At 42.1% G+C, this 23325-nt stretch overlaps 1 protein-coding gene across 5 annotated transcripts in view; it reads left to right on the top strand.

Annotated features, from left to right (window-relative positions):
- tspan4a (tetraspanin 4a) overlaps positions 1-11518 on the top strand; it is a 145853-nt gene extending 134335 nt beyond the window's left edge. For all 5 annotated transcript variants that reach the window (XM_028401897.1, XM_028401895.1, XM_028401898.1 and 2 more), the window contains 2 exons: positions 6721-6804; positions 11009-11518. In XM_028401897.1, the coding sequence (XP_028257698.1) occupies positions 6721-6804; positions 11009-11077 (153 nt within the window). In that variant the 3' untranslated portion in view covers positions 11078-11518. The remainder of the gene's footprint in view (positions 1-6720; positions 6805-11008) is intronic.
- The last annotated feature ends 11807 nt before the right edge of the window (positions 11519-23325 follow it).

A 23325-nucleotide genomic window follows, 5' to 3' on the forward strand; every position in this document is an offset into this window, starting at 1 on the left:
CACAGCTTTGCTTCAGTTCATTGAGGTTTTTGGGCATTCACTCATGCACAGTCCTCTTAAGGTCCCACCACAGCTTTTCCATTGGGTTAAGGTCTGGACTTTGACCAGGCCATTACAAACCTTGGTTGCGTGTCTTCACAGCAACCGAGGTTTGTAATTCTTCACAGCCACATCTGTCTCTAGAACACTCTGGTATACAGAGGATTCATGGCCGACTCAATAACTGCAAGGTGTTCAGGTCCTGTGCCCACAAAACAAGGTCAAACCATCACCCCAGGACATTTCGCAGCTTCTCCAAGCAGCTTCATCAGGTCTCTCAGAGCAACGAAACATCTTCAAGAAACTCTACAAGTCGATGTAGAACACCGAACTCCAAATAGATTGGAAATGGTTTTATAAGCCTTATAATTGCTTTTGCAGTTTATGTCTTTTTCTCTTGGCATTGTGTTGGCACACACCTGAATGCTTGAGAGTAACTGCTAAAACGTCTGCACACCTACTGATGATCAATTCATTAAAGGCTGATGATCAGCAGCACCTGCTGCAGCTCACCAAATTAACTCCTATGGAAGCAGTTTTTTACATTTTTTTCCTTTTTGGCTTCATTTTTGCTAAATAATCAATGGCACAAAAGTTAAATGCGATCGTTCGCATGAGGTTGTATTTGTTTGTTTTGCAATCTGGTAGCACTGCCATCCAGAGGAATCAAGCATTTAAACCTAAAGCCCAGCTTTTCAATACTCAAAATAGCTCAACTTTTTTCTTGCTCAAAGTTTCCAGAAGTGCATTTTGCTGCGAGAAAGATTTTAAACGACGTCGCTGCTGATTGAACTCTAGGAGCAGACACCCCACAGTTAAAGCCCTCGTTCAATCAGATGCAGCTTGTAAGAGTCTCTCTGTCAGTCATAAATCATCACAGTTTATTCGAAAGCCCATCAAAAGTCAGCTGATTAACCATCAGTAGAAGTGTAGTATTGATAATACAGTAAATGGACCGATCTTGACATAGGGTCAAAATTGATTTTGCCTATTTACCATTTTTCCTGCTGCCTCTCTGGGGAACACCGTCAGATCTCCATCCCACTCGTGCTTGCACCATATAACTCAGTTCAGTCTCTGCATTTACAGACTTCCTCATCAGTGCTTTCAAGTTTCTCCAAGCCTCCTTTTACTTCATGCCTTCTCTCCATGTTGAAAACATCCTCACACTTACATCTAAAGCTGTGACAATAACACCATATAATGTAAGTTGTGTCCCAAAAACACCTAAAATAATAACAGTTTTGCACTTTTTACCCATGCATGATGGTCAACGGTGTCTCAAATGGTTAGAAACAGCTGCTAACTGCTGATATGAAGGCCTCAGCATGAAGACGATACGGTGCGACAGCATGATCAGTGAAATTAAAACCAAGTTTTGAAGCTGATCATCATCATTAGAAAACAAACATCAGGGCCACCTCACACACTGAGACTGCTGCTGTCCAGCAGAGCATCATAATGATGAGCAGTAATGGCATCGCTTTCTGTGCAGCGTCTGCAGTTATTAAGTCGTTGCAACAAAAAATGGTAAATGGGCCATTTCAGAAATTATATCAAGTGAGCCAGATGTTGCCTGTGGAAAGAGTCACGGTGTGTGAAGCTGCACATCGAGTGTGTCGAGCATCTCTTTTAAGATTTTTCACACCTTGTTGGATGATTTTATTTTGTATTTACAGATAGATTGCAGAAGGTGGAACAAATTCAGTGTTATGTACTCAGACAGATTTTTAAATCCTTCTAGAAATATTCAGTGAATATTTGTTGTCCTTGTTTCACCTGTTCTCTAACGACTCCCTTTTTTTAAATCTTAAGTACGTTTTTGCTTCCACTTGAAAAGGACGGACCTTTAATCTGGCGCCATCATGTCCACAGGTGCAGACAGCAGGTGTTTCTCAAAGTCAAAGAAGGATTTTTCAAGTCGGTCCTTTCAGAACGACACGTTATTTAGTCCCTGCTGAAGGACCATCAGTCAGAGAATTTTTATGGTGATGGTGCAGAGACACAACTCTGCCACCGCTGACAGGGACGACGGAGGCCAAGCCGCACCACGCTGGTGTCCCTTGACGGAAGGTCGATGGGATTTAGAAGCCTCCGGTCACGGCTGGAGGGCACCTGAGTGTGTCTCGACTAAATGTCTTTAAATTTGGTGCAAACGTTCACTTGTATCCAAGGACCAATGTAAGTCCTTTTCACACATGATTTTCAGGTCAAAACCTGGAGACTCGGATATTGTGTGATGGGTCACGTTCACACATGCAGCTCAGACAGATTAGACCACAGCAGCAGGAGGAGGAGGAGGACTTGTCCTCTCTTAGACTTAGTAGCAGAGAGATCCATTAGGTTAAAGGCCCATTAATGTGTGATGACTAAGTCAAGACATTTGCATTCATTCGTGTAGCCTTGCTGGCTGATGTCTAGACAATGCACTGCAGTGGGCCTTAATTAGATTTGCTGGTCAAAGGTCATATTTTTGCCCATAACTCAACCTGTCAACACTCAGGAAGGATGTTCTTGTAGCATATTCTTTAAATTTAGGTCAGCTGGACTCCAGGATTAGAATCAAAATCACACCTTTGCCTATAGATTAGGATACCTCTTGAGGGAATTTTCTGCAAATTTGGCTGACTACAATTTGATGGTCAGAGGTCAAAGGTTACTGTTACACTAAACTGCAGCATGGCTGGTTGGCCGATATGTAAAAACACAAGTTTGTTTTTCTATTAATTTTGGATGAGCTCTTTGTTAAACAAGATCTTTACAAAGCTAAAAACCTTCAACTTCATCACCATTAATCCTCCACACCAGTATGTACTGATGTATATTGTGTCCTACTGAAGAGACACCCTTGACTTTGAGAAACATTTCATTCTGAACATAAACCCTTCGCTCAGTTTGCATTCCATTTGTCCATTCAGCAGTGGAAAGGCCAAGCTGAGCTCAAACTGTAGCTGTTTTCACTGTCAGAAATGAAACGAGTAACCTTTTAAAATGCCTTCCCATTACTCCTCCTGAAAGAGACACTTTCCAAAGCTTTGCATATTTACCTGCTCCAGGTGACAGCACGTTGGCCTTCAAGCCGACCTCTGAATTCCACCAATCGCCCTTCCTGATGTGACAGACAATGTGACAACACATTAATCTCACATTAATCATTAATCTAGGCTGTATTTTCTTAATTTATTTCAAGTTTCAAACACAGTTTTAAGCTTTAATCTTACAATAAATAACACCTGCATGCACGCAGCACCTCCACAAAAACAAAGCACAGTGAGTATGAACACTTTAAGCTTACAAAAATGATGCAAGAGCAGAGAGAAGCTGGGAAACTAAGGAGGAGTGTGCTGTTCATTTGGAGTGGAAACAGGTGAGCAGGCAGTGTGAAAGAGGCTCTTCTACACAGAATTGCCATAAAACTGATCAGTAACATCCAGTTTAATCTGGATTGCCCTGCTGCAGTGATTTTACACTGACAGTTCTGAGTGAGAAGTGAAGGCTACACATGTTTATGTTGCATATCTGTAAACAGGCGCTTGCTTATACGCCTCATTTTACCATTCAGAAAGCAACCTGAACCTTGGTCTTGGCTGTGCATTGTGTTTATGACATTTCAAGGAACTGCAAAACATTTTAACACACACACACATACACACTTTCACAGCATGCAAATGCTTCTACACTAGGGGTGAACGGTGCTGCAATGTCCAAACCTAGTCACACATGTAGCACCATACAACAGACCACTGCTCCTCACTAGAGGACAACGCAGTCTCACATCCATCTCCCCACATGTTGGATGCATGGTCAGCATGACATTTACATCCCACATATAAGCCCAAGAGGTCGAGACAAACCTCAACAAGGTCATTGTCTTGGGTGGTGGAGATACATGCTGGACTTTTAACCAGGAGAAACAGATTTAACTCTCTATTTATTTGTACTCAAGTGTTGTTCGTTCTTTACTGTTTTAAAACACAATGCCTCTCTTTGTTTGGTTTAAGCACTCAATTCTACCAGCACTAGTACCAACAATTCCACAATGCATCCTATTTAAGGAGCAGCACTCTGCAAAAGATGTATTTGAGGACTAATGTTGGGCAATAAGACATACGCCCCACTCTGAAGCCCCCTTTAAGACAAATTTGTCCTTTTCCCTGGAAATAAAGGATGCATCAGGGGATTACTTCATTGCTTATAAGAGTAAACTTCTAATGGAACAGCAACATCACAATAAACAGGAAGTCCTCCAAAGACTGGCTTTAACAGTCACTGGTCTTGGCTTCTGCAGTCTATGAAGCACAGACCACCACAGTCCATGTTCTTCAGAGAATGCAGCAGTTACAGTCTGATGCTGAGGACCCCCATAAGAGAGAGTCTGGGGTAGGGCTGAACGATTTTAAGAATAAATTGAATTGCGATTTTTTCTGGCAAATATTGCGATTTCGATTTCATCCACGATTTTTTTCAAATCATGTCAAACATGTTTCTGTGTAAATGACTTCAGGTAGCTACTCTGTCACTTCTCAAAAACTATCAGTAGATCTAAAAGTAAACTCTGATAACGTGCACTCAGTATAAATAACAATTACAGAACAAAATAAGGTTTTATTTCAAATAGGTTAAAAGAAGACTAATGTAGTTCTGGAAAGTATTATTCAACAGTCATTTAAACAGACTGAAGTGTGCCTCCTAAGGTTAAACAATAAATACAGTATTGAGACTTAAGTAACTCTTAAAGTTCAATGTGATTTAGAACAAATGATCAAACTTTCATGGGAATCATATCTAAGGACAAACGGAGCTGCTGCTGTCAGCTCTGTCCACCGTTTACTAGAGTCCTCATATGGAGCCTCTTCATCAAATGCCTGCGTTATTGTTTGGTGACGTCATTAGCTGCTGCCTCTGTCTGCATCTGATGTACACACACACACACGACACACACACACACACACACGACACACACACGCGACACACACACACATGCGACACACACGCGACACACACACACACACACAGGTGTAGAAGAGCTGCTGACGGCACAACAGCAGCGAACCTGAATATAAGGAGCTGGTAATGTTCAGAGAGGTGGGCGCGTACGTGCTCGTAGCATTTACACGCGGCCCTTCCACTGCGACTCACGTCGCGCGCGCACACAGACACAGGCTTAGAAGACACGCCGCTGCTGCCGGCAGAAACAACACCGAACATAAAGGTGGAGTTCGTTTTAGGGACCAGTTCCTCCGTTTTCTTTTCGTTTTCAGCCGTAGCATTTGACAAAACAAAACCTGATTCAGTTAGGAGCAGTGCAAAAAATCGCGGCTTTGACGATCTCAAAATCGCGTCATCTGAGATCGCGATTTTCGGTCTAAAACGATAGATCGTTCAGCCCTAGTCTGGGGATGACACCGATCTAATGGAACAAGCTGGAATTAAACCTGCAGCACTGCAGATGAAGATGCTGTTGGGCAGGTAGAGGGAGAAGCAGTAGCTGGCTCTTATAAAAATATTGATTACAGCTCTTTCACTTTGTTACACAAAGTTGTTGGAGGATTGTGGGTGTGACACTGCTGGGTGGGTGGGTGTGACACTGCTGTGACCTCCAGTTTACTAATGTGCTTCCCTCCCTGCCAGGTTTTATGGAAGCCTGCAGAAGATGTAAAACAATAAAAAAATGTATTTATTTTCAGATGCAGAGCTGTGGTCCAGGAGATTTGCAGTTGGGGAGCCGTTTGATAAATAACACTGAAGCGGTCTTAAATTTGGGCTTTACTGCACGACTTTCCATATTGATCCAGCACAGAAATATTTTGTGCTAAGAAAAATATATATTCTTCTGCTTCTCAGCAGCAGCAGTGAAATGCAGAGTGGATTGTGTTTGGTTTCTCTGGCTCTGACTCAGCTTCTTGATGTAGGGAAAAAAAAAGGGCATAATCAGGAAGGCAGAAATTAATAATTTAATTAGAACAGCAGTGTAGCGTGTTATGATAGCACTTTTTTCCCTTTAATACATTATGTCAGATGGCCTTTTTCCAATGAAAGACACACTATCTGTCCCACATATCTGTCACCACGTGGCCCTCACAGCAACTCGCATCACTTTTTAATGTCAGCTTTCAGCCGCTCTCAGAGAGCCACTTCCTTTGCTTTGATAACTCATCTCCTTTTCATTACTTGCTTACATCTCTGACCCAGCAGGGCCTTTCTCTGTTCCTTCCTTCTGTTAGTGATAATTACCTTTTCTTTTCTTTGTGCCTGTCAGGCTCTGGAACATTTTACAGTTTCAAAGGAGATTTTGAAATGTACTCTGGTTGGTGAAAATGTGTTTCAGACAAAAGAAATTGGGAACTAGTGCGAGGCTAGTGCCTTCAGAACGCATTCAAACAATGTCAGACATGAAAAATGCAGGGCCGTTGTCATGTCTAAATGAAACCTCTGGTGTATGTGCAGCTCCTGAGTTCACGTATCTCCTGTTTGTACAGCTGAAGGCGGACAAGGAGAGCAGGGACTTGTCTGAATGTTGAAGTTTTCCCCCAGAATATTAGATCAGAGGAGGAGAGGATGTTGGGGATCTTTTACACTATGAATATTGTCTTTACACAGGAGACTGTGAATGGCTCCTTAACCTGTTGTATAAAGCATATTTCTATGTGCTAATGTTTGCTCACGTTTGTGTCTCCACAGCCGTGCTACGAGCGGGTAAAGGACTGGCTTAATGAGAACCTGGTGGCACTTTGGATCTTTGCTCTATGCACAGCACTTACTCAGGTAATTACAGTCAGTGAATATGTGTGAATTAACTCTTGATATCTACAGCCCCAGACAGAGGCTCTTACTTCTAGATAAATAAATTCAATACAGCCTTTGCATTAGGCTTGGAGCACAGGTTTTTTTTGTGGACAGCTGGGGCCCGAATAAGCTGCTTGTGTTACCACTCAAGACCACATAGAGAGGTTTGACTTTCCATAAAACTCTTTTATCTCCTTGCCAGCCAAGTGATACGTGATGTGCTTCCACAATCTAAGAGAAGAATTCAGCTGTGCCTGAAAGCATCGATCACGCGCAGCTTCTGTGATGCTGCAGGCTCACTTTTAGTCACCGTTTGATTCTCAGTGCCCTTTGCTAAAACCTCACATGCTGCAAAATAAAATGCAGAAAGAAGATGTAATCGCTGATGGACGTTTCAGCTCACATACAACAGCATAAAAAAAAATCTTTATATTCAGTCAAGGAGACAAAGATTAAAGCATATTCATGAAGAAAGAAAGCAGAGAAAATTCTTCTCTGTACAACTGAATAAAATCACAAAGAACACATTTAAGACGCCGCAGACTGCCAGCAAGGGTGCAGAATGTCGACACTGGACTCACCCACAAAAGGAACGATTTAAATACTCACATTAAAGAGCTGATTAGCAGCGAAGAGATAATCCACACAAAAACAAACCCCACAAAAATTATGTTTAAACTGAGCCGATGACACAAACACAACAAAAACGATATGATCTATACAAGGGCAGGAAGTAACACACCATAACACACAAGAAACTAGAACTACCACCACAAAACAGGAAACATGAAGCTTAAAATACATGGACCTAGCTCTAGATAATTACACATGAATGAACTTTACTGCTCAGATAGCCCCTCTGCACCCTGCACCCTGGCCCTTTAAGAGGTTTAGCTTACAAAGCTTTGCTTGGTCAACTATGTCTAATACCTTATAATGGCTTCATGGAATCATAACAGAAAATATTGTCTGTTTTGACTTGTGTTTCTACAATACTTGAGGAATGTTAAGCTTTATTTTTACAACTGTCCGTGAAGATCCATGTGAATATTACCACGGTAAACACAAGCCTTGTTTTGCACCTGCAAGGTCCACTCACTCTAAGAGCACCAACAGCTGTTGACTTTAAAGAGAGAGGCTGTGTGTGCAGTGGTCCACCCACATCTGTGCAATTTAAAAGAAACAACTAAATATATGCAGAAATGACCACATACATGCCACCACTTCATCACTGGCTGCTGCCGAGATGCTGTAATAAACTATATGGACAATATGTGTGTAGTGGTCTCCATGTTTGTTTCCTTATCCAGCCCATCAAGCGAGTCTGATGAAGTGTGATGAGGTCAGGAAAGGCAGAATACATTGACTGATTCATTATTGACAATCACTAAACAATGCAATCATCATCAGCTGCAGATCTAGCATTAAGTTATTCCCTTTTACACCTGAAGACGCACATGGTGTCCATTTACTTTTGGTCACCTGGTGTAGTCTCAGCATTGGGATTTTCAGGCCTCAGCATTGGGATTTTCAGGCCACAACTCTCTCACATTCCATTGGTCTGTGATAATACATAAAAAACATGCACCCAGACCTGCTGCTGATGTTCCTGCTGGTTTCCTGGAATTTAATTCCCCCTGAGAGGATGAAATTTGAATATCAGCCCATGGACTGCAAATGGTTTCTCCACTGTTTGTATTGGGTTTTTTTTATTAACTTATCTACTTAATCTACATACTAGTTAGAGAGTGGGACACGTGCACACACCACAGGGATTTATTCAGCCAATCTACTGCTCCATGCATGCACCATACAGGAGCACATACTACAGTATATTTATAAGGTCACTCGCCTGGGATAAAAACAAATGCTCTATACAGAGCAGAGAAGCAGAATCACTTATTTATCCCTCATGCATTGTTCGCAAACACTACCCTAATGTGTTGTTCGGGGACAAAAACGTCCCCTAACTTTAACGGTTTTAAAAATATATTAGATAAATATTTTTTTGAAATTTTTTTGCATAGACCTTTTAATTAACTTCAGTTCTAATCAACAGTAGTGAAAAAATCATTTTCCCCCAGGATTTTAACCCTTTAATCACCAATTTTATAAGGGGTGGTGCTGAAAATTGAAAAAAAAACACACAAAATGGCTCATTTTTAATAGAAAAGGTGAATGTGGACTGGATTCTTTTGAACTTCCTCTCTAACATACACACACAGTGTGTAGACACACAATTATGTGCTAAAATACTCCCTATAACTCCATATACTTAAGCCAGAAACTACACTACATGAGCACAGGCCTGCAGGTAAAGGGTTAATATGGTAATTAAGTTGTTAACTGTAAAAATCACAAATTTTACCTCCTACCAACAGGGTAAACCACCAACAATCAAGAATGCATGATTATTTAGTGCCATGGCTGTGCAGTCAAAAAAAGTGTGTTTATAATGTAAGTCTATGGGACAAAATGGGAGAAAAAAAGAAAATCCAGTGCTGTGCAAAAACTAATAATGCAATAAAGTCAATTTTTTTACTGATGTTTGACATGACCAAGACTGTAATAAAGGTTAAAAAGAATCCAGTCCACATTCACCTTTTCTATTAAAAATGAGCCATTTTGTGGTTTTTCAATTTTCAGCACCACCCCTTATAAAATTGGTGATTAAAGGGTTAAAATCCTGGGGGAAAATGATTTTTTCACTACTGTTGATTAGAACTGAAGTTAATTAAAAGGTCTATGCAAAAAAATTTCCAAAAAATATTTATCTAATATATTTTTAAAACCGTTAAAGTTAGGGGACGTTTTTGTCCCCGAACAACACATTAGGGGGTAAAATTTGCCCACAGTGTACCGTTGACCTATGAAAAATTTTAAAATCATATTAACAAAATTTATGTAAAATTAAGCTTATTGAGGAAAAATGATTCAATTTGTCCACATATTGACAAAGTTATGGCCAAAATAAACAGAAAAATTTCTCTCAGAGGACAAAAATGTCCCGAACAACACATGAGGGTTATCTGCACAGGAAACAAAAATGCTCACCTGATCTGAACATCCCAGACCAACAGCATTCAATCAGCCGTCTACTGAAGTGTTAATGGTTTAGATGGACTTTTAAGTAAGTGCTGAGGAAACTGTGTGTTTGGTCGAGCACATAAATAACAATTTTTGGCAAAAGTACTTGAAGCCCTATTTGGAAAGTGTTTCATCAGGATTCCCAGAAGACTCAAGTGTGGGCTTTTAACGAGACTTCTACAGGACGGCTTACAAGAAGTTGTTACAATCTGTGATGGAGTCTGTTACATGAAACTCTTAAAATTTTGGAATTATTATTATTATTAATACAGAGGTATTCGGACACACACAGTTTGTCCACATACAGCCGTTTACCTTAAACAAAGAAGTTTTATGCCCACATCTGCAGTTCTGTCATGTTGGAGTCCACAGTGAAATCCCTGAATGCCATTGTTTTGCAAAAAGCTCCCTTTGCACTGAAACACAAAGCTGGCATTTTAAGGTTTATACACTCCGGAGGCCAATTTAGAAAAAGGTCTGTTTTCGAGGAGAAAACAGTGTTGTAGTCTGGATGGAGAGCTGAAACAGGAGAGGAATTTATCTGCCTTAAAGTGGACTCCTCTCTTTATTATTGCTGTTTAAATAACTAAAGGTGAATTAAATTTTGTATGTTAATGCTCATCACATCTAAGTAATCACATAAAAAAACTTATATTTAAAAAAAATAATCAAATGAATCTGTTAAACTGTAATTTTGCTCAGTTTAAGGCTGACCTGCTCAGTGAAAAAGTGAGAGGTGGCCTCCACACAGGTGGAGGAAGCTCTGACTACAAGCAAAAATGAAACCTAGCTGTATTCCTAGCTTTAGCTGGGGAGGCCCGCTGTCTCTGGGGCAGAGCAAACTTAAGACTTGGACTGAGAAGCCATTGGTTTCATCAAAAAAATCATTATCAAAGTTTTTCTGGAGAAACAAATCTCTCTGATTTTTAATCGATGAGAATTGCAGTCTGCTTCTCTTGTAATGGCTTTCCACAGAATGAGTGTAATGAGATTTTTGTGAGAAAATGAACCTTTTTTTTTTTTATTGGCATTTATAGCCAAGCCATTATGGTGCAGAGAAGAGTTGACTAATCTCTGATGTGTTGTGTCTGTGCAGATCCTGGGTCTGGTCTTCTCCATGACAATGTTCTGTCAGGCCGTGAAAGTAGAGACCTTCTACGCCTAGCGTTCGACCCCTCTGCCCTTCAGCGGATTGTTTTTCCACCGGAGAGGGACAGATACTTCTTCTCCCCCTCCTCCTCCTCTTTGTGTCCCTCCTCATCCTCGTCCTCGTCCTATGACAAACTCTTCTTTCCACTGCTTGTCCTCTCTGTGACATTCGCTCTCGGGTGTCTCCAGTTCACAGTTTCCCTGCTAATTATCAACAAGCACAGTGTCGGTGTAATACCTGAGTTCCTATGGTTTGCTCTGTGTTCAAAGCTAATTTCTGTGACACATTCTATGAAACGGTATTATGAACATGTATAAAAAAAAAAAAACAATGCAGTGTAACCCCCCCTTTTTTAATATGTGTTTTAAATTATTTTACAGTTTGTATGTGTTTTGAAAATGAGAGCTACAGCTGAGAGAAGAAGGGCACTGTGTGAAGTGCTGCAAGTGCATGTCTCCTGCCATGATGATGATGATGTATATTAAATGTTTTGGCTCGACTAAACGCTGAATGTCACCTCGTCATTCCTCAGCAGGAGACGCCGTGGGGCTCTAATGTTTAATCCTGCTGTACTTATGCCTAACACACTCTGAATACTTGGAAGACAAACAAAAGCGATAATGGAAATTTGCCAGGAAGTGTCATATAAACATCCCTCTGCTGAGACAATGCTGGAGTCATTAATATTTTGTAGCACCTAACTCATTAGGCATTAATTAAGTACATCTAATGAAACTAACCACTAAGTCTGAAGCATCTGGCTTATTTATGCCCAAGTACAATAAAAAAAGATTGCATCAGAGGAATTTAAATGAACACCACAGTAGCCGCAGCCTTGAGACTGGCCCGGGGCGATCTGCCTCCCAGCACCAATCAGAGCTGCAATGACAAAGATTCTTTTGCAGTCTTTCAAGTCTCCTCTGGCCCTTTTCTGACTCCTTAAGTTTCTTCCTACGTTTTTTTTTTTTCCTTCCTACCTTGGGCTGTCAAGTATAATCCAGGCTATGAGTACACCAGAGACACACTTTGATTAAATAGCCACACAGGGAAAAAATGCTTTAAGAGGAGATTTCAGCTGCAGTTTGAACTCCAAGTACTGAAGGTGCTGCTGGAACTCTTTGCATTTGTTAGGATTTTTCATCTCTCTTTTTTTTTTTTTGCTCTTAAACAATCTGAAGCTCAAAGAGCAAAAGTCTTATAGCAATCAAACGGTCGGACACTGTTCAAATCTACCCCCTGAAGTCAGCCAAAGAAGTCACAGGAACAGGAAACGGTTCTCTAAGGTGAGTGATCCTGGACTTTTATCATTTTTTTAGGCTTATATATATATATACACACTGACATATGCTATATGCTATATATATATACTTCTGGAGCTCAGTGTGACTCCACCTATGCCTGATTGATCCAAACATGGATGTAATGTATTTAATTAGTTGTTGTTGGCTAAAAAGGGAGGAGGAGGTAACGTGGTGGTCAGCAGCCAATATGCTAACTCAGTGTGGAAGTGGATGGCGAACAACAACAACAACGACGGCTTCACCTCTTGACCTCTACTGCACTGACTCTGACTCCAAGATAGCATCTTTTTCCCCCAACATGGTCGCACCCATGAGCAAGATATGTATTTCTATAACAATTCAGGCTTTACACGGTATAAAGCTGATTTGTAGAAAACAAACGATCACAGTTAAGACATCCTTTCCCTCATATATTTGCAGCTCAGCTCCCATTAAACTTGGCACAGGTGAAAAAAGACCAGAGCATCCTTTGCAGACATGAAAACTATTATTTAAATTTATAATTTCAAGTAGTTTCAACTCACCGTTCAGTGTAGAGTCTGAAGAAATAATCCCCAATCGGCTGAGAAGGAGTAGAAGAAACAGCAATGGCGTCTTCAGGAAGGACTCCCAGCCCGCGGCCCTGCTGATGGCGGTAGCGGGAATGTTCATACCAACACCCAGTCCAGATGACATAGTCCCCCTTTCCCTCTAAAACGGTCCTCGGCAACGCGGAGACTCTCATCCAGACAGGTGCGCGTAGCCTCGTCAGGTCCTCTCAAGCCGCTAGCTAGAGTTAGCTTAGCGCACTACAGGAGGTGCCGTTTGATGCAACAAAGTCTTTTCCTCCAGCCGCTGTTCGATATTAAACTACTTAAACTGTACCTACAACACTCACACAATACACTCACACGAAGCAAATCCCGAAACTGTAGCCAGCAGGTCGCGAAAACCTTTCTTCCCTCTCTGGTCCTCCACCTCAGTCCTGCTACTTTACGCACTTCCGCACTCTCTCTCGTTCTTAGCCCCGCCCCCTCATACCTCAGCCAATTGCTACACGTGACCTTGACTGACAGCGGCAGTGACTAATAAAAGTAAACAAATTAAAATAAATCTTAAATTAAATTAATCTTAAATTAATCTTAATCTTAATAAAGGCGCATTTACTTGTCTTCCATTGGAGGTTTACTTTTACCATTTTCTCATCATTATTTATAAATTAAAAAATTATGTTAAACATTCAGTTAACCCTTTCGTGTTTGGTAAATAAACCTTGTTTGAGGTTGCTCTCTAGCGCCTCCATCAGGTCACTTCTGTAATAGTTGTTAGATTATATCTCTTCCTTATGCAATTTCCCCATTGTGGGACTAATAAAGGTTTTCTTAATCTTAATCTTAATCTTAATCTTAATCTTAATCTTGCTCATACATCTATTATTTTATGTTATTTTATGTATTCCCTTTGAATTGAGCCGTTCTCTGGTTTCAACAGAAACATGTAATCAAACTTAACCAGCCAAGCCAAGAGAGAAGTGACTCGAGACATGCAAACTTTACACTTTAATAAAACATTTATTACATGTGAGAATTCGTAAGGAAAAGTATGTCAGATCACAGCTGGTCGTGTTTTGCGTAACGTGGGGGTAAAAAACTGAGACAATGTAGAAACAACTGCCTGGTATTTTTATTCTTTTTCACTTAACAGACGCCTCATAGTAAATCCCTCATGCTGAGCTGTAGTTTAAAAAGAGACATTTTCACCTCTGCTCACTGACACCAAACAAAACACTGCCAGCTTTTCACATATTGATTTTTTTTTTTTTTTTTTTTTTTTTAGGTCAGTCTGATCTGGACATTTACACGTTTTTGTATTCCTGCAGCGTCTCACATGTTCTTATTAAGAAATAAGTCAAGTTTATGTGTTCAGCCCTTCAAAAGAGTGAGTCTCCACAGGCCTCAGAGCACCAGCATTATGAAACAGTAAATGAAAACAATAAATGAAAATGAAAACTCCCAAACCTTCAGTAGAAATCCTACTGAAAGAATGAAGTTTGGTTTATGTGCACAGGCCTGATCCCAACACAGAAGCTGGACAAAAATCTCTGTTCTGATGGTGAACATTAGAATGAATTGAATGCCAGTGAAATTATTTATAGAGCATATTGAAAGGTACACGCTGACCTCTGGTAAGGTTTCGAACACAAAAGCTGCACAAACGTGAAAAGAAAAGGATGGATGGATTACTGGATGTGAGATGCGAGGCTTTTCTCAGGTAAGACTCTGAAAGAAAGAGATGCAGAGAGCCTGAGCATGTCCACAGCGGGGTGTGAGGCTGAAGGACTGAAGGGTCCAATCATGTTCAGGTACTTTTTACCAGACCTGCTTTTAGTTTCATGTGGATTTGCTTTTTTTTGCCTTTGTGTCATGGTTGTATGTGTTTTTTTTAACATCACTTTCAGGCACAACTTAACCACAACATCAGCATATCTGAGGTCGGCAGCACTGTAAGTAAAGGCAGCTCGTCCTCAGCAGGGAAACTGTAGCATGAGGCCGATGTTTCAGGAGCATCCCTGCAGGTTTGTGAGGGTGAGGACGCATCTATTTTTCACTTCTGTGTTGTTATCAGTCCCATGACCGTTCCGATGACAAAGGGTTACATGAGCATATGTTGCATCCATCCATCCAGCATCCATCTTCTGAACCTTCTTTGTCCTGTGGTACAGTGTGACAGGCGGGATGGCGCCTATCCCGGCAGCAATTTCTAATTTAGTTTTTATTTTAGTCTTGTGACTAAAATGTCATTTTATTTTAGTCACATATTAGTCATCAACATTTTTTAAGTTTTAGTCTAGTTTTAGTCGACTAAATATCAAAGAATTTTAGTCGACTAAAATTCTATGATATATATTTTTTTATGAAATAATTAAGGTTTGAAGTGCAATAAAAACAGGCACAGCTTTAACTTGTGTAATTTGAAACAAACACCTCTTTATTTAATTTCTATGACCTAATAACCAGTGAACAGTGAGCTGCTCTCCCTGAACACACTGTTCAGTCATGACCTTCTTCATGAATCCTCCATAACTACAGCAAAACACTTCAGTGACAACTTAGAAACAGGTCGCATGCTGTAAAACCATCAGCAGCGGGGTCTTCATTTATAGATTTTGTCACGTGTATCTTTGAACGGAAGTTAAGACGACTCGTCTGCAAATGTCGCTTCAGGTTTGTTGTGTTTTTACCGCTGATAGTCGCTCCGCACGGTTTAAACAGTCTTGTTTGTCTTGACATCAAACGTGTCCGTGTGTCTGTTCTTCTCCTGTGTTGTGTTACCATGCATGAGGACGCCTTCTTCCAGCATCGCGGGGTAACGTCCTTACGCAGAGAGATCACTTCTGATTGGCTCTCTGCCTCCGTCTCCTGATTCGTCCCTCCCTTCCACAAACAAAATTTGCTCTGATTGGATCTCGTCTCCATCAATAATTTCGTCTCGTTTTTATTCGTTGACGAAAGTGTCGATACATTTCGTCTTCGTTTTTGGCACCGTGCGTTAGTTTTTATTTAGTTATCGTCTCACTTTTATCAGCAAAAAAAGGTCGTTAACGAAAACTATGACGAAAATGATTCGTCAACAAAATTAACACTGTATCCCGGCTGTCTGTGGGCGAGAGGCGGATAAACCCTGGACAGGTCACCTGGTCCATTTGTAAACCACACAGTCTTCATACTCTGCTAATTAAATAAGATTTCAGTGTGTCGGTGGATTATTTTGGGATCCCAGACCTACCTTTTAATGTCCTTTGAGACAACAAGTCTTATGAGACTGCTTATGATTTATTTTTTAAAAAATGGGATTGTTGTGTCTACATCATGATGATTGTTTATCGCTGGTTTAAAGGTAGGGTAGGAGATTTTGAAAGCTCACGCCCCTTTCTCTCGGAGCTCACCCTGAAGCCACGCCTCCCAATCACATGGACGCACATCACCTGAAGACGAGCTGCGGTCTGTGACTTCGGCCATCATGCACGTACCTCTCTGGTGCGCGCAGAGCAGGAAGAGAGTGACAACCAGCCAATACTCCGCGCAGGGTCCACCCGGAGGATTGGCTGATGTTTTTAGTGTTTTATAGCTTCCACAGATGATTCATTTTCTTCGTTTTAATGCGAAACTGCCGAAATAATCGGTTGCTATCGGATTGTAATTTAAATCAGAATGAAATCTCCCACCCTACCTTTAACTGGTTAACATGTAAACAGAAATGATCATGTGGCTGCAGTGCATGTAAACACCTTATTTTACACTTTGAATATGGCTGCATGTAAACGTAATCAATAATTCAATTCAGTTCAATTCAGTTTTATTTATATAGCGCATATTACAATCAGAAATTGTCTCAAAGCGCTTCACAGGAACCCCCCTAAGAGCACTGTGGCAAGGAAAATCTCCCTTTAAGAGGAAGAAACCTTGAGCAGGACCCGTCAGCTTAAGGGGGAACCAGTCCTGCTGCTCGTCAGAGAGGATGAAGGAGAGAGAGAGAGAGAGAGAGAGGGAGAGGAGCAAACATGAAACAAACATGATACAGTACAGAGCAAACATGACAGCAAGATGAAACAGTGATTGTATTGTAATAGATATCTATATATATCGTCAGTCCATAAGTAGTAATAGTAATTTGATAGCAAAGATGAGCAGCAGGGGCTAGTGAAGTCGATGAGCACAGGAGAGATCAGGGGCCAGACTGCAATAAGTGCCTTAAACAGCAGCAGAAATGATTCTACTGAGCATCAAACAGCCAGTGGACAAAAGCAGACTTTGTAACGCCACCGATTGTGTACTGTGTCTGTGGTCTTAACTTGTTTGCTGCGTGTGTCGTCCAATTAATGAAGACATTGTGCACATGTTTTCTTTTGCTGTTGTGTGGCCTTGCCATCTCAATGACTCTATATCACTGTGCTGCAAATCAGCCAGTATTTCAGAAGTGAGAAATCAGCGTAACGACCTGTGAAAGGCTGTGACCCTCTCACTGGTGTGTGTACAAATTCCAAAACAAGCATAAAATATCTCGTTGGTTCCATCAGTGGGGATGTGTGGTTTCCTCACGGCACAGCAGACCGTCTCCAGACCCCGGCGTCTCCTCTCCAGTTCGCCTCCGTTTCAGCAGATCTCTGCTTCCTTTCCGTTCGCCTCATGCATCATTCATCCCCGTGTTCACTGGCTTTCTCCCATCTTGTGCTTGATCAATAAAACATACCTGTGTGCTTGCTCCCCTCACCTCTTCATCCTCTTCTCGTCTTGTTCCTGAAGCCAAACCGTGAGCCCCTGCTGAGCTGATAAAACAGCATAGATGGATGGCCTTTTCAAACTGGGAGAAAATGACTACAATCCAGGCCACCGCTCGCTGCCGTGAGTTGTGTCTCTAATTTAGGGTAGTGAAAGGGAGTCCTTGTGTCTGCACCTCTTTCAGATATCTACACTGAGAAATGGGTTAGTTGTCCTCTTGAATTCAAAGAGGAAGCTGAGCTCTAAAGATCTTATATCACCACAGAAAATCTCACCTCAGTCCGTGTTCTGGTTCGGAAGCAGCACAAATCTGACTGCATGTGATCAGGGACAGATCCTCTCACAGTGGCTTCTATCTGTTGCTGTATCAGTCTCCACTCTGCTGGGAGGCTTTTCCATTTTGGAGTCTGGCTGCAGGGATTTTTGCTACTTCTGGCCCCGTGATGGCCCACTTTCACTCGCTGGCTCGCAGTCAACGTCCCAGTTCAGCCACACTGGCTTCAAAGAGGTGCTCAAAGATGGGGAAGGTAGGAGGAAGACAAACAGGAAGTACAGAGAGACGACCGCTGCAGCACTGTGTGTGCGGGAAGGACGCGGGAACTGTAAACAAACCACCTCCAGGTGTGAATATTATCATCGACACTCGACAATTTATCAATCATATCATTAAAATACATACTGAATACTCAGATTACTGTGTGAACACAAGATACAACTCACTGTTGACGGAAGTTGGAGGTACTCAGCTTTGTCAGCAGGGGTGGGAGGGTTACTTTAAAAATGTGATCCGGAACAGCTACCTGTTAAAAAATGTAATCCAAGAACCGTAATATTAAAGTAATGTAGGCTCATTACTTTCAGTTACTTTTGGATTACTTCAACCAAACCCAATATTCCAATAATGACAAAAGAAAATAAATATCAATTAAATGACCACATAGTAGTTTATTAGGATCAAGAACACCCATAATATTGTATTAATGAGCCTGATTATTGGATGGAATTACGTTAGCAGCTAATAGCTCATAGCGCAGTCACTTAAGTGACAAATGCATTGATTACGTTCTAACAATGTGTCTCTTATGAGCAGCTCCGCACTTCCAGCTTGCCCTTGACATATATCTGGTCTGCTCTGTTGTTGGATCTCTCTCTAAAGCAGGGCTCAGATTCCACCTTGTGAGCATGCTCTGGCATTTCTTCCTCAGATGTTGCCAACCACTCACAGTTTTATGCGCTGCAGTGTAGAATGTTGCATTATTATTTTAACGTGCCACTCTGTGTGTGTGTGTGAGCCTGCCAGATGTTCCCACTTCACTCTGACCGGGCCGCCTCGACCTTTTTTAAACAGCACATGACCTGGGCCGTCTCTGCAGGATGCTCAGCTCATAACATGAAAATGACTTCACTCCATACTCAGACTGAGGCAGAGCATCGTGCAGGCCGGCTCGCTCTCTCTGGGATACCCGATGGAATGAATTCATCATTAATTAAATTAGTTTCACCTGTGCTTTCCAGAGCTGTTCCTCGCAGAGATGGCAAATTGAAAAAGGTCAACGTGGTCGATCCAGTAAATCAAACTGCAGAGAACCTGAGGCTGCTGTAACCCTGGAAGTGTTTGAGCTGTAAAGGTGTTCACAGATAACAGGTTCATTCCATTTAAATCTGCAAAACACAGAGAAATAAAGTACCACAAAGTTCAAACCAGGCAAGTGACAGGCTGGGAGAACACTTGTACCCCGTTCACACTGTGGAAATCAATCCGGCTAGAGCAGGATTCGGGCCGTATGTGGATATATTCAGATTTTTTTTTCTGAGTGTGAACACCGCGAATCCAGCTATATCCAGCTTGATTTCAATCCACCTCTCGAAGGTGGATCTAGCTGGATTGGCTCAAATGTGGCTCAGGTCTGAATGCAAATGCAGCGGGTCGCATACAAAAGCCGTATGTAAACAACCATCGAACTACGACAGCTTTGACGGGTCAAAAAAAAACGTATGACACACGCGGTCCTACCGTGGCCTGAACGGACTCTGTATATTAAGAGGCGCCACCTAGTGGTTTGGAGGACAAAAAACAAGCCTTATTACCGAAAGCTGGATTGAATGTGGACAGGTGTGTGTGATAGCCAGATTTGAAAACAGGTCTGACCGTATCCAGTTTAAAGGCGATCTGGATTCAACCTACTCAAGCTGGATTGATTTTCTCCAGTGTGAACGGGGCCAAACTGACACGAGACAAAGCAAAGTACGGCACTTATACCCTGTTCACACTGGGGAAATCAATCCGTCTAGAGTGGGATTCGGGCCATATCTGGATATATCCTGATAGAGTGTGAACACCGTAAATCCGACTATATCCAGCTTGATTTCAATCCACCTCTCGGAGGTGGATCTAGCCGGATTGGCTCAAATGTGGCTCAGGTCTGAACGCAAATGCAGCGAGCGAATCCGGCTAGCGACGTGCTACTTCCGGTTAGCGACGTGCTACTTTTGGTTAGCGATCTGCTACTTTCGGTTAGCGATGTGATACTTCCGTTCACGGGGGACAGTGAAACGAACACGCGGTCCTACTGCGGCCTGAACGGACTCTGTATATTACGAGGCACCACCTAGTGGTTTGGAGGACTGCAAACAAGCCGGATTAAGCCGGATTGAGTGCGGACACGCATGTGTGATAGCCAGATTTGAAAATAGGTCTGAACGTATCCAGCTTAAAGACTATCCAGATATAATCCTACTCTAGCAGGATTAATTTTCTCCAGTGTGAACAGGGTCTAAGTACACAATTAAAGGGGGAAAATGAGACGCAGGTGAAAGTAACGAGGGGCAGAGACACCCGGAGACAGGAAGCAAACCAAAACAAACCAAAACAAAGCAGGAAGTGTGAAAAGTTTTACAGTTAAAGTGTTCTGTGCTGAATGAGGTCCAGCCCTGCAGCCTCTCCTGCATGTTGGCCATCCATCAAACTCCGGCCGGCTTCGTTTAAAGTTCCACCAATCAACTGACGTGACAAATTACAGCGCAATTTGTAAGCAGCAGAAAATAACTTCGGCTTAAATCAATTTTTGCATTTATCAAGCTGAGAGGTAGAAAATGTAAATGACAGACTGCTGACGGCTTTAATAGTGCTTTGATTGCTTTTCTTCCACCATGTGTAACCTTTGCTTTACAATCCACAACCATTTATTCTCTTTTTATGCTGAAATGTGATGCCAGCATTAATAATTCTGTCCTGACACGGAGCTCTGCAGGGCACGGCTGCAGCCCGGAGAGGCGCCGGGGAAAAAAGAAAGTCTAATTGATTTAGTATGAGGCCAAATGTTGTCACTATTTAACAGTAATAGCTGCTGCAATCATCAGGTTTGTTATGATGCTGTTACTCTTTTCCTGATGAATTTGATGAGTCAGCTGTGTTTGGTGGTTGAAGCATCACTCAGATCTGACCTGCAGCTTTGTGACAGGTCGGACCTGAACATGACCTCATATCTAATATTCATGCTGAGTGGCTGCAGGCCAAATGACTGGCTCACATGCACAATTCAGGAGCATATTTTATAATGTATTATGTGAGAAGAGTTTATGGCTTTTTTTTCTATCAACTAATCAACTCCGCAGCATCGGCTGGACTGAAACATATCAACACAACTGCAGAATGATTCGTAGAAAATCAGGCGACGAGGGTGACGGATGCATCAAACCTTGTGTTTGCAGGTCAAACTGTATTTTAAGAGCCTTTACACACCATGTTAGCATGCTGCTGTTAGCGTCACTCAGTGACTGTTGAATAAGGTCAAGAGGTCAGAATGTATCGCCAGCCTAGACAGCAAATTAGCTGCATGTAACACATCAGATTAACAGTCTGGATTGGAGGATGTGGACAGCACGGTGGTGCGGTGGTTGGCCTCACAGTGGCGCCTCGCCTGGTTCGATTCAAGGGTTCTCTCCAGGTACTCCGGCTTCCTCCCACATCCTAAAGATGTGCTTGTTAGGTTAATTGGTCACTCCAAACAAATTGACCGTAGGTGTGTGTGTGTGTGCATGCTTGTCTGTCTGTGTGTTGCCCTGTGATGGACCGGTGACCTGTCCAGAGTCTACCCCGCCTCTTACCCCTCTCACCTGTACAGTGGTGGTTCTACATGGCATTACTCCCCGGGTGAGACCCCCTCTGAGCGGCCTGCAACACTCAGCTGTCTGTCCGGTTTGTTGTCATCGCCCCAAAACGTCTGTGTTGTTTAATGATCATGTATTAGCGGTAAGAGCTCTCACTCCTTCGATCGCCACTATATGTAAACTCAGGACAGAGTGAGACCTCCCTCCTTCACTCCCTGTCCGTTCCATTTGTGAACTGTCCCCCCCCCCCCCCCCCCCCCCCCTGCTTGCTTCTCAGCACCTGCAGGGGGCGCCAATTCGCTAATTCTCCATAATATAATATAGAAAACCGCTTAGCAGATGATTTCTTTTCCAACTGCTCGTGCCGCCCCCTGTGAGATGCCGCCCTGGGCGATTGCCCGGTTCGCCCGTGCCTAAAACCGCCACTGCAGCAAGATGATCAGGAAACATTTTGTGGCTATATTTTAGCTAATGCTAACATGCTGCATTTGTAAATGAGGCTCTTTTTCACCTGCATAATAATATAAAAACACCATGTTGTCACACAGCTGTTGATATTGCAGCCACAGAGAGTTCTGACGTTATTTACTTGTAAACTTTTAATTGCTGAATTTTGTTGGGCAGTTTAAAGAACACGACAGGATTCTGGGTGATTCTACTACATCACACTTTGTCTTCTTGTTGTCAGTGAGTGCACTTCCATCTACATATTGTAATTAAACAAATGTTCTCCCTGTGCAACATAATTACATGTTTGGACTACCAGATTAGCATCTCAGCACGGTTATCCGAGAAAGGCTGTGTTATCAGACACTCGCCTCCAGTGTGCAAAAAAAAAAAAAATATATAAAATTAATATTCAGCGCCTAATGTAGGCCACCTCAATTTGAATATTTTATGCAGTTTGCCCGAGCATCAAAACCAATCCCATCTTACGTCTAAGTTAACGTGATTAGAAGCACTACATTATTAACACAGCCGGCTGCAGAGTGTGCATTAGCCGTCTCAACAACAGTTTTCTGTCAAATCTGCGATTTGGTGTTGGAAGCTGAGCTCAGTCCCGGCTGCTCATCTTATCGCAGACGGGTCGTGAGTCGTCTTTTTTAGCCGCACCATTGTTTGTTTCAAGCTTGAAATCTTCCCATCACCGTGTCAGCCCTCACACACATCTCTGTGTGCTTCTGTGCTATTATGGGTAATTGTGGGATTGGGAAAGGGAAAGAGAGAAAAGAAACACTGCAATCATCTTGTAATCCAATTGCACAATAGTTCTGCAGGGTGATAAACGTCTGAATAAATGACTGCGCACGTGCTTCCACGTGCAGGATGAGGAATTCTTTTAATATCTGAGTCGTAGACAGACTGATTCATATAAAGACATGATTTCCTGTAAATAAAACATTTTATTTCACCAGAGAAACTGTAGTTTTCCCTCTGGTGGATGTAAAAAAACACAGCCAGGTCCTGGTTTTGTCTCAGACTGGATCATTAACCATGCTGTTTAGACTCCATAAAAGACTCGACCGGTGTCCTCGGGAGGGAAACACACACACACACATGAGTCGATCCGGGGACAACGTAGAGAGTTCCACTC

This window comes from Parambassis ranga, chromosome 3 (assembly GCF_900634625.1).
Source record: "Parambassis ranga chromosome 3, fParRan2.1, whole genome shotgun sequence".
Lineage (NCBI taxonomy): Eukaryota > Metazoa > Chordata > Actinopteri > Ambassidae > Parambassis > Parambassis ranga.